Here is an 18,096-nt window from a genome sequence, read left to right as displayed (position 1 = left end):
CCCGTCTCTTACTAGCCTGTGGAACCAAGTGTTCAGCTATATAGCGAAATACACAGGTTGTATAATAACACCCAATCCAGCTCTGGCTATCCTGCACCTAGGTTTGGATACTCTCCCTCTAGTGTACAGACCATGGACATCGCATGTCCTACTAGCCACGAGAACACTAATTTTGAGGAGGTGGAAGTCCACAGACGTGCCTAACTTGACTGAAGTGATCTCACTGTTACGTACTAACTATCAGTTTGAAAGATCTATAGCCATTAATAATTCGCAGCTACATAAATTCACTAAGTATTGGGACTTTTGGTCCAAAGATTGAAGATTAATCATTTCTTATACTGTGTAAATGACGTTGATGATTGCCATGCACTTGTTGTACTGCCATGTACTTGTTACATTGAACTGCTACGTGTTTTGTTTGTTTGACTTAACTCTTTAATAAAAAAAAAAAAATATTTTCAAAAAAAAAAAAAAAAAAAGATGCTGGACCATGAGGAGGATGGTGGCTTCAAGTTTGTGTGCTGCTTTTACTCATGTGTTGATCCCATAGGCGTTTGTGATGTGAGATCATGTGCCTTCGCAAAGCACTTGTACCTAGGTGGGTGTTGGACTTCCCACGACTCAGTTTCTTTTGGCACAGGTTGCAAATGGCATCGCTGCTATCAGAGGCAGACACACACAAAAAATGCCACACTGCTGAGCTTTGCAATGATGGCATTCTTGTGGTGGCAACAGCTTGCGTTGATTGGCGTGCTGTCTGGCCGACTCCGGGTGCCGATACATGCTGTCTGACTGTGCCACTAGCTCCTTGCGATGACCTCCCCCTGCTTCCAACTCGTCTCCTCCTCCTCTCTGTCTCCCCATCTGAACTTCCCCCCTCTTCTTCTGCTCTTCGAGCAGGCAACCAGGTGACATCCACGGACACATCGTCATCATCAGCCGCTTCACTTGACAACTCAGAAAAGGCAGCAGCAGCAGGTACAACATCATCATCATCATCATCATCATCATCATCATCATCATCATCATCATCATCATCATCACAATGTACGTCCATGTGTATAATGCTGCCTGACTGAAACATATCCCCGTTATCTACATCCTCTGGCACTAATGGTTGTGCATCACTTATTTCTTCCAACTGATGTGTAAATAACTCCTCTGACAGATCAACTGAAGTGGCTGTGGTGCTAGTGTTGGTGGTGGTGCCGGCGGGCGGGCGAGTGGTAAATTGAGAGGTGCCCGAAGCTGAGCTGGAGGAGGATGGTGCATTAAGGTTCCGAGTGGAAGCTGTAGAAGATTGGGTGTCCTGTGTAAGCCAGTCAACAATGTCATCAGAATTTTTTGAGTTCAGGTTACGTGGCTTCTGAACACTGGGCATTATTCTAGGGCCAAAGGAAATCACAGCACCACGACCATGACGGCCCCTGCGGGTGGCCTGCCTCTGCCTGTCATTTTTTTTTAGATTTGTGGTACTATATGTGCAAGCTGCTGTGCCACCGTATATATGAGTGGTGGGCACTGCAGTGGGCACAGTACACTCTGTGGACCTGACACTCACTGGCAGGCCAGGCAACTGCAATTATAAAAAAAAAATATATATATATTTTTAATTTGCAAGCTGCTGTGCCACCGTATATATGAGTGGTGGGCACTGCAGTGGGCACAGTACACTCTGTGGACCTGACACTCACTGGCAGGCTAGGCAACTGCAATTATAAAACATATGTTTTTTTTTTTTTTCAATTGCAAGCTGCTGTGCCACCGTATATATCAGTGGTGGGCACTGCAGTGGGCACAGTACACTCTGTGGACCTGACGGTCACTGGCAGGGCAGGCAACTGCAATTATAAAAAAATATATATTTTTTTCAATTTGCAAGCTGCTATGCCACCGTATATATCAGTGGTGGGCACTGCAGTGGGCACAGTACACTCTGTGGACCTGACGGTCACTGGCAGGGCAGGCAACTGCAATTATAAAAAAATATATATTTTTTTCAATTTGCAAGCTGCTGTGCCACCGTATATATCAGTGGTGGGCACTGCAGTGGGCACAGTACACTCTGTGGACCTGACACTCACTGCAATTATGACAGAGGAAAAAAAAAATAAAAAGCAAGGTACTGTGCCATCCGATATGAGTGTGGTGTGCACACAGTACAGTCTGTGGTGGGTCTGTGGCCTCTCACAAACGGCGGGCAGGCGCCAGGCAACTGCACAATATATATATATATATATATATATATATATATATATATATATATATATATATATATATATGAAAACATTGCTCAAATAAAAGGGTTTTTTGGGGTGCTGTCAGGATGCTGTCCTTACAGCAGGAGTGGACCGAGAACACTATCTAACAAGACTTACAACTGTCTCTATTAACAGCAGCAGCAGCACTCTCCCTGCTCTCACTACTAACACTGCTTCAGAATGATCTAAGATGGATGCTGCCCTTGCTTTTTTATAGGAGGTGGGAGGGAGGGTATGCTGATTGGCTGGAATGTGTCTGCTGACTGTGAGGTTCAGGGTCAAAGTTTGCCTCAATGATGAAGTATAGTGGGCGGACCAAACATCACATATGTTCGCCCGCAGCGGCGAACGCGAACAAGCGATGTTCGCCGGGAACTGTCCGCCGGCGAACAGTTCGGGACATCTCTTACTGTGTGTGAAGGATGTATGTCACAGTAACGTATGAATGAAAAAATGAATAATTATTTTTCACTTTAATTGGTGATTTTTCAATAGCAGATGTGAACACAGCAGTGTCTTATGTTTTATGTCACGGTCAGCAGCAGGCTATGAAGGAAAAAAAAAAATTCCACTTTAAATTTGTAATTTTTAAATAGCAGATTAGAACAGCACTGTGTAGTAAAATATAGCTGAACGCTGCACACAACAGACTGATAAAAATATTTTTTTTCTCCCTCCTCCTCCTCCTCAGTGGGCTCAAGTGAGGGCAAAAAGATTGTTCACTGCACCACCCCCCACACAGCAAAATCGATGTAGATCGCTAACGGACGATTGTTCTGTCCTGTGTCTCCTAATCTCTCCCTGCCTATTCTCTCCAGCCTGTCCCTAAAATGCTTTTCTATCTTTCCCTGCCTACACTCCGACCTGTCCCTACATTCTTTTCTAACAGCCACAATGTTTTTTTTTTTCCTGTCTCTGTCCCTAATCAGCAGCAGCCAGCACCGTTGTGTGTGCTCTCTCCCTACACTAGAACAGACTGACGCGCACCACACTGTGTCTCTAGCTTATAAAGACCTGGGTCACATGCTTCAGCTGGCCAATCACAGCCATGCCATTAGTAGGCATGACTGTGATGGCTTCTATGGCACACCAGTTAAACGCTTGTTGATTGGCTGTTGAAACCGCGCCATTAAAACCATGCCATTACATACAAAACAGGAAATAAAATTACCGAACATGGATTTTAAACCCAAATATACAGTAAAGTTTTTGGGTCCGTGTCTGGGTAACAAAAATCCAATTATCCGGTACGGACCCGAATAATACAGTCCGTGTTCGCTCAACCCTAGCCATGATCCCCCCTGCTGCGCTGAACATCTTTTCGGACAGGACACTGAACGTGGGGGCAAGCCAACATTTCCATTGCAAATTGTGCAAGCTCTGGCCGGAGGTCAAGCCTGCCTACCCAGTAGTCCAGGGGTTGATCACTCCTCAGAGCGTCCCCATCGGCCGTTAACCCAATGTAGTCGGACACCTGTCGGTCTAGGCATTCCCTGATGCTGGATCCGGAGTAGAGCTGTCAATGGTTTGGCTGAAAGAAGGATCTCATATCTGAACTGACCAAGACATCTTCAAACCGCCCTCTTCTTGCAGGCGCTGTTGGATTGCTACCCGCAACAGTTTCTCTGTGACTGGAAATTCCTCTGCCAGCGCATGCAAAAGCAGAATGCAGCATTTCCCGCAGAAAGGCCTGGAAGTGCTGCATTCTGACCCCCCTCTGTGATTGTGGTAACATTTCCGCCATTTTTTGTTTGTACCGGGGGTCTAAGTACATTGCCACCCAGTACTGGTTCTTTGGCCTTTATGCTTTTTATACGGGGGTCCCCCTTAAAACACTGGAGCATGAAGGCCCCCATTCACACTAAACTGGAAGTGGTGTAGTGGCCTGCTTCCAGCTCATCATCCAGGATAATGTTGTCCTCGTTCCCCCCCCCCCCCATCCACGGATAACACCAGGGATCCCAGAAAGGTTTAAATAATGTTTTTCTTGCTTCTCCTCACCCCCCTCCCCCCCCAGCACCATCCATCTCGGACTCCTCTTCTGACTCCTGCTGTTGACTTGTCTCAGATGGAGTAGCACCCACTGGGAATTCATCCAACATTGCGACTTCCTCATCTTCCTGCTCCTCGACGGCTTGATCAATGACACAGCGCCATGCATGCTCCAGAAAGAAGGCATAAAGTACGATGTCACTGATGGCGCCCTGGTTGTGACTGGCCAGTTTGGTGATCTCATCGAATGGCCGCAGAAGTCTGCATGTGTCACGCATGAGCAGCCACTGGCGAGGTGAAACAAACCCAAGCTCCCCTGAACCTGTCCTGCCCCAGAGTTCGTACAGGTAGTCGTTAACTGCACATTTCTGCTGGAGCAGCCTATCAAGAATATGCAATGTTGAGTTCCATCGCGTTGGGCAGTCACAAATAAGATGCCTGACGGGTCGTTTGTGTAGCCGCTGAATGTCAGCAAGGCGAATAATGGCTGTGTAAGATCTTCTGAAATGGGCCAAGATTTTCCTGGCCTGCCGCAAGACTTCCTGGACCACAGGGTATTTGGCAACGAATTGCTGCACGACCAAGTTCATATTGTAATGGGGTGTTATCTGAGTATACTTGTATAAGTGTATTTGTGTCCTGCAACAATATTGCCTCTTTTGCTGCGTTTACTCTGCTACACACAGTGCCAAACTCACTGGCCAACTTTTTGTACAACTGGTGTGATAAACCAGTGGCCCCCCAATACCACAGATTGAAGTGGGGTGTCATCTGAGTATTCTTTTATAAGTTTATTTGTGTCCTGCAACAATATTGCCTCTTTTGCAGCATTTACTCGGCTACACACAGTGCCAAACTCACTGGCCAATTTTTTGTACAACTGGTGTGATAGACCAGTGGCCCCCCAATACCATATATTGAAGTGTGGTGTTATTTAACAGTATACTTTTCTAAGAGTGTATTTTAGTCCTGCAAAAATGTGGCCTCTTTTGCTGCGTTAACTGTGATACACACAGTGACAACAGTCACTGGCCAATTTTTTGTAGAACTGGTGTGATAAACCTGTGGCCCCCCAATATCACAGATTGAAGCGGGGTGTTATATACCTTGTTCCACATATACTGCGCTTCTCTAGAGACTTTTGTCACAGGGTAATTTAAAAAATGACAGGAAGAGGAAGAGGCAGGCCCTTATGCAGGGATGGTAGGGCAGGAGCAGTAGGCTGGGGCCAAAGTGTGAAGTTTCAGAAGGTGTGTTTGATTACGTCAAAGGACGCACCAAATTTGGTTGAGTGGCTCACTCAGCCTTCCTCTTCTGCACCCTCCTCATCCTCTCTATGTGCACCCTCTTCACTCTCTGCTGTGTGCACCCCCAAAGACACCGCCACCAACACCTCCAACACCATATACCTTCCGCTTGAGTCACTGGAATTATTTTCCGATCCATCACAAGACATTTGTGAGGTGCAGCCATTCTTGGCATCGGATCAGGAAGAGGAGGTAGCAACAGCCGCCACTCAGCAGTCTGACCACAGTACCCAGATCAGCCCAAGGAGGTTGGTCCCGCTGTTGCTGCCGACTCCAAGATCTCGAATGTTAGTGGTGGGGAAGGTGACGTGGATGATGACGTGTCTATGGACGTCACATGGGTGCCCACAAGAGAGGACGAGGAGAGGAGTTCAGAGGGAGAGATGGTCCAACAAATAGGGAGGAGAAGCAGGCGGAACTTGCATTGCACAGGAGGGACAAAGCAGACTGCAAATGTATCAGGAGCGAGCCATCAACCATGTACGGTCACATCTGGCGCTCCAGGACGCCAGAACATGGCTCCGCAGTGTTGGCTTTTTTAATGTGTCCACTGTTGACAACAGTGTTGCCATCTGCAGCCTTTGCAGTCAATGCATAAGTCGCAGTAAGCCCAACACTCACCTAGGGATGACCACCTTAAGAAGGCACCTGACCTCCCATCACCGAGCCCAGTGGGAGCAACGCCGTCAGAACCAACAAAACCACACTCCAGGCTCTCACCGTCCCGCCTCTTCTCCTTCTCCTTCTCTTCTCTCCTCACAATTGTCCTCCACTCCACCTTCCATCATGCAGTCCTCATGTTGTTCTGGAAAAAGGCAGGCTGTTAGAGCGTAAAAAAAGTATGACGCCGGATAACACTCTTGCCCAACGGTTGACTGCTGGCTTGTCGTAACTGATAGCCCACCAACTACTGCCATATCAACTGGTGGACTCGGAGGCCTGTCGGAAATGTGTGGCCATTGGAACACCACAATGGAAGGTCCCAGGCAGGACTCCTGTCTTCTGCGTCTCCTCCCTTCTCCTCTATACCCAATGGCATGGCTTCTCCTTTCGGTCAATCGGGAAACGTGTCTCAAGACTAGCTTCCTGATTGGCCAGGAGGAGGATCCGTGTGACAATAGCGAATTTTCATTTGTTTTTGTCACACAACTGGGTGGGCTCGAGGCACAGTGTTCTGCGCCCCAAGCCCACCTCTTAAAGCCTCTTGCTAATCACATGGCTAAAAAAAGCCCCATTGAAGTCCATGCATCCGTCGCCCTGCATGCAGATTAGGGGCCTGGATGCATGGATGGGGGGGGGGGGGGGCAGTGCCCCTGCGCTCCCAATGCACCAGCCACCACTGGTGTGCTATGTACAGTGTCATATTATGTTCTGCCATTTCACTTGTTAGTATTGCAACCTTTGACTAAATAAAAAAGAAGGCTTTGCCCAATCAGTGCACAGAGTACTCTCAGAGCCGTGATTAGAGAAATTAATGATAACTCTTTCCAATCATGGCTCATTGCTCTTAGACCCACCACGGATCAGTGTCAGAACTAACAGAGTCGCAACAGTCACTATTGCGACTGTGTCTTGAAGTTCCGCCACTTTGGGGGGGGTCCAGTCCATTTGTTCATTCTTTCAGCCATTTTCGGTGTGTGGCCGGCTGCTGAGGGGAGGCAGAGCTGAGCACTGTTATAGAGATCTATCAATGAAAAGTCTACAGAACAAATCTTTTCTGGGCTGAAAATGGAGAAAATCTCAGAATAGAATACTTTGGATTCCTCTTAAAGACATCGCTGACTAATGAAGGCTGATAATGAAACCGCTCACAATTCTGATTGGCTCAGAACTCAATTAGGCATTTTCAAATCTTCCCGCCTGAATTGTGAAAAACGTTACAGACAAATAATCAGCCCCATTATAACACCAAATCCCACTGAGATCATCAGATGAAATATTTATCCGAGAAATATCTTTAACACGTTATTTGTAGGCAGATTAATCGATTAGTACGGAATAAACAGAAATAAAATTGGAAGATTATAGAATAATGTAAAGCATTTCCATATGTTCTCAGAATGCAGAATCCCCCCCACTGCTACATACAGAAAATGATAGTGAAGCCACTTCTCTCATAGATCTCAAACTTTCTATATGATGGGAAATAAAGTATTACATGTTTCATTATCAGATCTGTATATGATCGGGGAACTGGCCGACAATTAATGTTTCATCTTTCAGACATGACATGTAGGCGTTACGCCCCCCCTACATCCAAAAATTAACAAAAAGGGAAAGGACTGGTAGTAATCTGTAGTAATCATGACAGTTAGTGCTGAGCTCTGATTATTTTACCCCGGAGTCATCTACTGATCCATCAAACGGTTCTCTGCATGTTTTATTGTAAGAATGTGTGAGTGTGGCATTATATGTGTTTAGGAGATCTGATTGTTGGTTTCCTCACCTAAGATTGTGATCCGGGTGAGGGAACAACGTGCTATATATTTATGTATTTATTTTTTAATATTTGTTTATATCGTATTTAATATGAAGGAAGGAAGGATGTGATCTCCTTACAGGGACTGGCTGTCATTTTCCTCCATCCTTTGATCTCCAGAAGATATTCAACAGCATTAGAGATCATTGAATATTAAATACCAAACAAACATCCCCCATCTAAAAAGGAACACAGATCTCAGATCCCCTTCACACTCCTTGGAAGGAAAATAGATTTTATTATCGGAAGAAAACGCCCAGAACTGTGATTGGTGCAATTTTCGCATTTTATAACTCATATTTCCCGCCGGAATATTATGGAACGTTCCGATTATCTCAGATAGAATAATCCGACACTAAAATCTGATATCTCTTCCTCCGGGAACATCGATCAACCGCCCTCTGAATTGTCGGGCAGTTTATCTAACCATGCATAATAAATACGTTCGAAATATAAATGTCACATTTCTTCCAGTCTTTTTTCTTTTACTTCACAATACAGAATCCGCCCTGCTAGAGAATGTTTCCTATAGAGATCAATGAAAAGTCTACTGAACAAGAATTTTCTGGGGGGGAAAACGGAGAAAGATCTCAGAATACATTTCTTTGAAATCCTCATAAGAAAGACATTACTGGCTGAAGAAGGAAACGCCCACACCTCTGATTGGCTCAGATTTCCTATTGCTCCTTTTTGAATTTGCCGCCTGAATTGTGAAGAACGTTACAGAGAAATAATCAGCTCTATTATACCGCCAAATCCGACACTGAGACCTGAGATCATCAGATGAGACATTTATCCGAGAAAATTAACATATACACATCTGTATATGATCGTGGAACTGGTGGATAATTAATGTTCCGTCTTTCAGAGATGAAGTAGTTACAGATTTCCCTCATATTAAAACCAGAATAAAAAAAAAGTGAAAGTGTTGGTAGAAATATGTAGTAATAATGACACTGCCAGATACATTTGTACAATGAATTAAAAAAACAAATGTTTCCTATTTGATCAGTCCAGTTTTGTAAATAGAAATAGCAAAATATTAACAATGTTTCTAAGTAAGGGCAATATATATAATCATGATATGTCAGAAAAAATGTACAGTGTATCAATAAAGGAAACATTGCGCTTCTGATAAATTACATCCGTTTCTATTCAGTAAAACATTTAAAAGCTTCTAAATAAATTAACTTCTCTGCAGTGTAATAAATGACTGAACCCCGCCCCCTTCTCAGCATGTCTCCCATCAGGTCCGCTCAGCCTGTGAAATGTCTGAAGATGTGTGTCTTTGTTTCCTTTTCACAATATTTGTAAATTTAAATGATATGAAATGACTATGAACAATTTCATGAAACTGGTTACTTTGTTTCTGGTATAAAGTGTTAAGTTTCCTGTTCAGTGTAATCTCCAGGAATAAATCGAAAATAAATGAGAAGAAGGAATAAATGAATCTTCTGGAAATGTATTGCTGTATTGCATTATTATATCTGAATATAATATAATAATTAGGAGCCTTATAAATTAATAAGATTATCTTCATTTTGTAATGAATGGTGTGACTCCGCCTCTTTCCCAGGAAGGTTTCCATCTGGTCCGCTCAGGCTGTATATAAGGAGAGCGGGCAGACAGCTGATCTCAGTCTGTCTTTGTAGCAGAGAATCATCATGTCTGGTCGCGGTAAAGGAGGAAAGGGTCTGGGGAAAGGAGGCGCTAAGCGCCACAGGAAGGTGCTCCGGGACAACATCCAGGGCATCACCAAACCCGCCATCCGACGTTTGGCCCGCAGAGGGGGTGTCAAGCGAATCTCCGGTCTCATCTATGAGGAGACCCGCGGAGTGCTCAAGGTTTTCCTGGAGAATGTCATCCGCGATGCCGTCACCTACACCGAGCACGCCAAGAGGAAGACCGTCACCGCCATGGATGTCGTCTATGCGCTCAAACGCCAGGGCCGCACTCTCTACGGATTCGGAGGCTAAACCCCAACATCCACCGCTTACCCACTTCACCCCAACAAAGGTCCTTCTCAGGGCCACCCACCTTCTCATACAAAGGGCTGATCACAACTCCCAACACATTTATTTCTACACATTTATCGTGTAACAAGAAGAACTTCCGCTAATTGTTTAACTAAGAAATGGAGTGCTGCGATGTCTAGCTGCCCATACACTCTCCAATCTGATTGTTCAATCTGCTTTACATTTACCAAAGATATGGAAGAACAGGACAATGTTACACATATAATTGGTTGGGCAGTTGATGTATAGAAGATTTTCCGAGCTGAGTGAGGAGAATATACAGTTTTTGTTGGAACTGAACCTAGAAATCATTATTTCATGATGAAAAGAATGGAGATCACTAATACTGAGATGATGATAGAAATACAACACAGATGTAATATTTCTGAATATTCCGATTGTGATACAGGAAGAACAAATCTGTGCATCTGCTATCTGTACAAATTTTGGATCAGAAAGAGGGGAGAGAGATTTGATTTTTAGTTGCATATTTCTATACAGATGTGATGATGAAACGTGTAATACTTCCTATCCTATAGAAAGGTAGAGATCTATGAGAGAAGTCATCTCCCTATTATGTTCTGTATGTAATAGTGGGGGGAGGGGGATTCTGCATTCTGAGGACTTGGAATAAAAGAATATATGGAAATGTTTTACATTATCCAATCATCTTCTTGATAATAAAGCATTGATGATATTTCTCGGATAAATGTCTCATCTGATGATCTCAGGTCTCAGTGTCGGATTTGGCGGTATAATAGAGCTGATTGTTTGTAACGTTCTACACATTTCAGGCGGGCAAATTTGAAATCAGAGCTGTGGGAGTTTCCATAATCAGCCAGTAATTCCTGCTGAGGCGTCGAAAAGGAAATGTGTTCTGAGATCTTTCTCCGTTTCCCCCCAGAAAATACTTGTTCAGTAGACTTTTCATTGATCTCTATAGGAAACATTCTCTAGCAGGGCGGATTCTGTATTCTGATGGGTAAAATCAATGACTAAAACTGTACAATAATGTTTTAACGATGTTTTTTTATTCTTAAACTACCGCTAAAGGGACCGGTGATTGTTTCCCGGAAGAAGAGGATTCTATATGAGGAATTTTTCAATCACATCTGATATATATAAAAAATAAGATCGAGATTTTATTTAAACAAAAACATCTGATGGAGGTTCTGACTGATGTAATCATGTTTCAGTTGGGGATGTTTGGTATGTAATGAATAATTTCTGATCTGTAAAAGTAAAGTATGGAGGACAATGAGGAGGAGTCTCTGTAAGAAGACATTGCTCTATAAATCTTTATAATAGAATAGAACTGGCAATGGCTGTAAGCACTGACACGTCTCATGATCGCCCATTGTGCTCCCCACCAAGGTGAAATCTTTAGATATCCAAGTGTCCAATCAGATCTCCCAATGAATTTCCGCATATTTCTAGGTAGGAAATGTTCTCAGTACAACTTACCTGTATTAGAAGTGTGAATAAACAATCTGCGGTTTGGGGCATTTAATAAACCAATAAATAATTGACTGCTCGCCGTAGACACAATCCGGGATCTCGGGGCTCTCTATAGAGATGTGGGAGACGGAGGAAAGCTTTGGTGCTGCAGTATAAGGATTAGAGAGAAGGTAAAGGCGGGCATCTGGATTTATGATCCGGAGCTACTAAGAATACATTTACATAATTATTTAGACCAGAAAATCGCACTAAAACCTATTTGGGTTTATCGTATTTGATACATCTCCACCCAGGCCAAAAAAAAAATAGAAAAGTTTTGCACACCATAGAAATGAGAGTACAGCTCCGCTGTGATGTATGTGGGTGGCTCTTAGAAGAGCCTTTGTGTTTGGTGAGGAGGGGGATGGGGGGATTGTTGGGGATTACTTGGTCTTGGCGGCCTTGTGGCTCTCGGTCTTCTTGGGCAGCAGCACGGCCTGGATGTTGGGCAGGACTCCTCCCTGGGCGATGGTGACGCCCCCGAGCAGCTTGTTGAGCTCCTCGTCGTTGCGGACAGCCAGCTGGAGGTGTCGGGGGATGATGCGGGTCTTCTTGTTGTCGCGGGCAGCGTTACCGGCCAGCTCGAGGATCTCAGCGGTGAGATACTCGAGGACGGCGGCCAGATAGACGGGAGCTCCGGCCCCGACCCGCTCGGCATAGTTACCCTTCCTGAGCAGGCGGTGAACACGACCGACTGGGAACTGCAGACCAGCCCGGGATGATCGGGTCTTGGCCTTAGCCCGAACCTTTCCTCCTTGTTTACCGCGGCCAGACATTGTGAGATGAGGGAGTCGTCAGACGAATATAACTAATTCCTGCCCCCTTCCTTTTATTTATACAGTCATTTCTCTGACGTCACATTCTGTGATTGGTTACATTTGAAGCCATCCAATAGCTTTGTGAATTGCTTCTACACCAATCGGTAAACGAGGAAGGAAATCATTCCACCCCCCTCCCCATCACATGACTGAATCCTCCAATAGAATAGCGAGGAGGGAGGAGCAGTGATTTGCATAGGACGCCTATAAAAGCAGCACATGAGGGCGGAGCTCCAGCACACATTCCCTGCACACAGCGGAGAGAACATATTAACCCTAATCATGCCTGAACCAGCCAAGTCCGCCCCGGCGCCCAAGAAGGGCTCCAAGAAAGCCGTGACCAAGAGCCAGAAGAAGGACGGCAAGAAGCGGAGGAAGAGCAGGAAGGAGAGTTATGCCATCTACGTCTACAAGGTGCTCAAGCAGGTCCACCCCGACACCGGCATCTCCTCCAAGGCCATGAGCATCATGAACTCCTTCGTCAATGACATCTTCGAGCGCATCGCCGGCGAAGCTTCCCGCCTGGCTCATTACAACAAGCGCTCCACCATCACCTCCCGGGAGATACAGACCGCCGTCCGCCTCCTCCTGCCCGGAGAGCTGGCCAAGCACGCCGTCTCCGAGGGCACCAAGGCCGTCACCAAGTACACCAGCGCCAAGTAATACCCCTCCCCCACCCATCACCCCAACAACACACAAAGGCTCTTCTAAGAGCCACCCACAGACATCACAGCAGAGCTTTACTCAGTCGATCAGCGAAACTTTGTCCAAGTGAAAAAATGTCAAATGATCCCAAACACGTTTATTATTGCACTTTACTGCCATAAAAAAAAAAAAAAAAAAACTTCTATAATTCTAATCCGATATTAGTAGCGCAATGTCCAAAATCTAGATGTCCTCCTTTATCTCTCCCTACATCCGAAAACCCGCCAAGTAATTCGAATCAATATTTTTATTTCGCAAAACACAAATCTCTTCTCAGAGCCCCGCATCTCTCTACAAAGAGCCGGACACCCCTGATTGTGTGTTTATCAACGGTTAAACGAGCAGTAAATTGTAACCGAAAACAAATTGTTTATTCACACTTCTAATAGAGGAGAGTTGTACTGGGAGAACATTTCCTACCTATAAATAGCCGGAAATTCATTATTGGGGCTCTGATTGTAAGTAAAGATTTCACCTGGGGGGATGGGCGATCATGAGACGTGTCAGTGCTTACAGCCATTGCCAGTTCTATCCTATTATAAAGATTTATAGAACAATGTCTTCTTACAGAGACTCCTCCATATTTTACTTTTATTTCTTCTACAGATCAGAAATGATTCATTGTATACCAACCTGAAACATGAACACACATCAATCAGAACCTCCATCAGAATTACTGTTAAAAAAGAAAAATATCAGATGTGATTGGCTGAACTTTCAAACCTCATACAGAATTCTCTTCTTCTAGGAAACAATCACCGGTCCTTTTAGCGGTCGTTTAGGAGTAAATTAAATCGATAAAATATGATCGTTGTTTTATGGTTTGATTTTAGACATCAGAATACAGAATCCGCCCTGCTAGAGAATGTTTCCTATAGAGATCAATAAAACGTCTACTGAACAAATATTTTCTTGGGGGAAAACGGAGAAATATCTCAGAATAATTATCTTTGAAATCCTCATAAGAAAGACATTACTGGCTGAAGAAGGAAACGCCCACAGCTCTGATTGGCTCAGATTTCACATTTCTTCCTTTTTGAATTTGCCGCCTGAAATGTGTAGAACGTTACAAACAATCAGCTCTATTATACCGCCAAATCCGACACTGAGAGCTGAGATCATCAGATGAGACATTTATCCGAGAAATATCATCAATGCTTTATTATCAAGAAGATGAATAGAAATGGAATGTGAAGATGATTGAATAATGTAAAACATTTCCATATGTTCTCTTTTATTCCAAGTCCTCAGAATGCAGAATCCCCCTCCCCCACTGCTACATACAGAACATGATAGTAAGATGACTTCTCTCATAGATCTCTACCTTTCTATATGACGGGAAATAAAGTATTACATGTTTCATAGAAACCTTCATTAGAGATTGTACCCGGAAATCAAATCTAAACTCTGACACCTTACTGATCACTAAGAAAAAACTACTTTATAAAGCCAGAAATCCTTTCCGGTTCAATAAAACATTTCCGGTGATTATTCCTGGGCAGTTTATAGTAAAATTGTCCTTTAGTGGATTTCACAAAGCATTTCATCTTCACAATATTTCTAATGTCTCCTATTTCAGCAATGGCGCGCACAGCTTTCCGGACAGGTTCGGGTTAATCTGTCCCTTGTGACCTCTGGCTGGGAAAGCCCCGCCCTACTGAAAGCTGAATCACACAGCTCACTCATTGGCTGATTAGAGCTCTAAGAAATGGTCCTATTAAACCTAAGCAGGCGTGGTCAGCATTAACCAATAAACGTGCAGCGCGGTCTGTATAAATAGACGCCGCACAGCCCGTGTTCTCATACTTCTGTTCCGTCTGGAGATTAGAAGCCTTTCCCAACCATGGCAAGAACCAAGCAAACCGCTCGTAAGTCCACCGGAGGGAAAGCTCCCCGCAAGCAGCTGGCCACCAAAGCCGCCCGCAAGAGCGCCCCGGCCACCGGCGGAGTCAAGAAGCCTCACCGCTACAGGCCCGGCACCGTGGCTCTCCGAGAGATCCGCCGCTACCAGAAATCCACCGAGCTGCTCATCCGCAAACTGCCCTTCCAGCGCCTCGTCCGAGAGATCGCCCAGGACTTCAAGACCGACCTGCGCTTCCAGAGCTCCGCCGTCATGGCTCTGCAAGAGGCCTCCGAGGCTTATCTCGTCGGACTCTTCGAGGACACCAACCTGTGCGCCATCCACGCCAAGAGGGTCACCATCATGCCCAAAGACATACAGCTGGCACGCCGCATCCGCGGAGAGAGGGCCTAAATACATTCTTATCTCCACCCCCCCCCCCATACCTTCTCTACACACCACAAAGGCTCTTTTCAGAGCCACCACATCCGCCTCACAAAGAGCTCCATACAACCTCATCACCCCTACTACATGCTGCAAATACCCGCTACTACATTTCTACACATTCCATCCCCGCCATCAGCTTCACCACATCTTTCTTCTCTCTCTCCCTTCTCTGCGCTCCGATCCTCAGTGTGGAAGTAAATCTCCTCTCTAACCATTCACACTTCTCTATATCTTCACTAATAGATACATTAGAACAATATTTCATGGTAAGCAAAGCTCATCTGTAACATTTCTAAACCGATCCCGGAGAAATCATTTACATTTCTGCTCTATAAAGGAGATTTATTGTTCACTAAATACAATGTAACTCATCTGTAACAATTACAGAGTAACAATTCACACTTCTATATAGATACAATGGAACAATATTCAGCAGTAAAACAAACGTTCCTATACACAGAATCTTTACTTCTTATCTCATCACTACCAGGAGACCAGAGAGAGGAAATCTGTTGAAAATAAAAAGTAATCTCCCCTCCCCCTCCTGTACACTCCACGGGGTCACCGATTTCTCAGCTCGGGTGTAGAAATCATACAACTCACTGCTAATCTCACTCACTCCTCATTCTGCTGTATGAAGAAGACATTTCCTCTCCCCGATCTATCACAGGAATCTCTCCTCTGATATTCTACAACTTTCTACAATCTTCCCTATCACACACACAGGGGTGGAGGGGACACAGCTGCACTTTCCTAAACTCACCAGCAGAGCTTACACTTTCAATCTGGAAACAATGACACCGACTGATCCCAGATCTGCCCGGAGCAGGGAGGGACGATTCATTGTCTGCTCAGCGATCTGTCCCTCCATGTTAGTACAGAATTGTGCTGGATGGAATAAGCCGTGCAAGTCAACTTTCTACTTGTTATTCACTAAGAACGGAATAATCAGATCAGTGAGATCGGAGGAGGATTTTATGTCCTCTCATTTACTGTATTATGGAGAAAAACTGTCCAATCTCAGATCTTCTAATTCTTACACCGATTAGGAATCTCCAATCTTTTGATTTTTTTAAAAACCTATTTCTGATGAATATGTTCTCATTTGGCAGAAAGGATCCTCAGCCATTCAATACTCTGAAGAGAATTTCATTTACTTTGTAACTAGAAACCAGCAAAATGTTTCTAAGAGGGGTCAGATCTGCTTCTTCAGACATGAAATATTTGTGTTTATTGATTCATTGTACATATCTGGCAGTGCCATGATTTCTACCAGTCCTTTCACACTTTTTTTCTTATTCTAGTTTTAATATGAGGAAATCTGTAACTGCTACATGTCTGATAGAGGTCAGTTCCATGATCCTACACAGATCTGATAATGAAACATGGAATCCTTTATTTCCCATCATATAGAAAGGTAGAGATCTACCGCCAGTCCATTCTCACAGTCTCTAATCTTTGTATATAAAGATATGTCTGATGAATGTAAAAGTGGAGCCGAGAGTTGTCATTTCTATCCGAATGGAACATCGGCGCTGCTAAACCGATTTCTGTTATTTTTAGGGGAAATAACACATTCTTGTAGCTGACCATTCTAACCTCTCCCATCAGTACAATTATTTCCCTTATAACGGTCACATTAAATATTGAAGATCCTTAACGATCATCTAGAAGAGGAAATGTATCCCCCCCCTCCCCCTCTCGGAGATCCCACTCATAGTGTGGGGGAATTGTCTCCGATTCGCACGACAGATGTGTCTGGTGGGGATCCTAAAGATCCTTTATATCAGGAGGGATCTCCGATTTCTTTCAGTGATTTCTCCTATAAAATGTAGATAAGATGATCTGCAAGAGATAAATGTACAATGTGTGATGGGGAACATCTGAGCTCCTCTATAATGTGCAAAGTCTATGCGGCTTCTGTTGGTTGTAGGTAGGTGTGGTTCTGTTAGGGGGAGGTGGGTGGGTGTAGGTAGGTGTTGCTGTTAGGAGGTGGGTGGGTGTAGCTCTGTTAGGAGGAGGTGGGTGGCTCTGAGAAGAGCCTTTGGGGGGTGTAGATGAAGGAGTTCTCCGGCTGCTTTGATTTATTTCTTCTTCGGAGCGGCCTTCTTGGGCTTGGCTGCTGCCTTGGGTTTTGCCGCCTTCTTAGCCGGACTCTTGGCGGCTTTTTTGGGCTTGGCTGCAGCTTTGGGCTTCTTGGGGCTCTTTGTCGCCTTCTTGACAGCTGCAGCCTTCGCCGGTTTCTTGGGGCTCTTGGCCGCCGCCTTCTTCTTAGGGGACTTTACTGCCTTCTTGGGTGACTTGGCCGCCGGTTTCTTAGGGGACTTTGCCGGCTTCTTAGCAGCAGCCAATGGCTTCTTTGCGGTTTTCTTGGCCTTGTCGCCCTCTTGCTGCTTCTTGTTGATCTTGAAGGATCCGGAGGCGCCATGACCTTTCACCTGGACGAGGTTCCCCTTGGTCACCAGCGCCCTGACGGCGCTCTTCAGGCGGCTGTTGTTCTTCTCCACATCGTATCCTCCAGCGGCCAGGAGCTTCTTGAGGGCGGCCAGGGAGACCCCGCTGCGCTCTTTGGAAGCGGCCACGGCTGTGACGATGAGCTCGGACACGCTGGGACCGGACGGCTTCTTGCTGCCTTTTTTGGCTCCTCCGGCTGCCGCCTTCTTAGCCGGCTTCTTCTTGGCTGCGGGCTCCGCTGGAGGAGCGGCGGCTGGGGCGCTCTCAGTCTCAGTCAT

General features: G+C 45.1%; 5 protein-coding genes across 5 annotated transcripts; 3 read left to right on the top strand and 2 right to left on the bottom strand.

Annotated features, from left to right (window-relative positions):
- Positions 1-9,706: 9,706 nt before the first annotated feature.
- On the top strand, positions 9,707-10,018 carry LOC309543917 (histone H4; the record flags this gene model as incomplete). The annotated part of the gene is made up of 1 exon (XM_082276329.1): positions 9,707-10,018. The coding sequence occupies one exon, from the start codon at positions 9,707-9,709 to the stop codon at positions 10,016-10,018; it is 312 nt and encodes a 103-aa protein (XP_082132455.1).
- A 1,919-nt stretch (positions 10,019-11,937) lies between these two features.
- On the bottom strand, positions 11,938-12,330 carry LOC309543908 (histone H2A type 1-like; the record flags this gene model as incomplete). Its single annotated transcript, XM_082276321.1, has 1 exon — positions 11,938-12,330. The coding sequence occupies one exon, from the start codon at positions 12,328-12,330 to the stop codon at positions 11,938-11,940; it is 393 nt and encodes a 130-aa protein (XP_082132447.1).
- A 324-nt stretch (positions 12,331-12,654) lies between these two features.
- On the top strand, positions 12,655-13,035 carry LOC309543911 (histone H2B 1.1; the record flags this gene model as incomplete). The annotated part of the gene is made up of 1 exon (XM_082276324.1): positions 12,655-13,035. One exon carries the CDS (start codon positions 12,655-12,657, stop codon positions 13,033-13,035), a length of 381 nt encoding a protein of 126 aa, XP_082132450.1.
- A 1,885-nt stretch (positions 13,036-14,920) lies between these two features.
- On the top strand, positions 14,921-15,331 carry LOC309543916 (histone H3.2; the record flags this gene model as incomplete). The annotated part of the gene is made up of 1 exon (XM_082276328.1): positions 14,921-15,331. The coding sequence occupies one exon, from the start codon at positions 14,921-14,923 to the stop codon at positions 15,329-15,331; it is 411 nt and encodes a 136-aa protein (XP_082132454.1).
- A 2,117-nt stretch (positions 15,332-17,448) lies between these two features.
- Positions 17,449-18,096, bottom strand: LOC309543906 (uncharacterized protein; the record flags this gene model as incomplete). The annotated part of the gene is made up of 1 exon (XM_082276319.1): positions 17,449-18,096. The coding sequence occupies one exon, from the start codon at positions 18,094-18,096 to the stop codon at positions 17,449-17,451; it is 648 nt and encodes a 215-aa protein (XP_082132445.1).

This window comes from Pelophylax lessonae (assembly GCF_965119305.1).
Source record: "Pelophylax lessonae genome assembly, contig: HAP1_SCAFFOLD_508, whole genome shotgun sequence".
Lineage (NCBI taxonomy): Eukaryota > Metazoa > Chordata > Amphibia > Anura > Ranidae > Pelophylax > Pelophylax lessonae.
The sequence above is the reverse complement of the archived record's forward strand: the minus strand, read 5'-3'. Positions and strand labels throughout refer to the sequence as shown.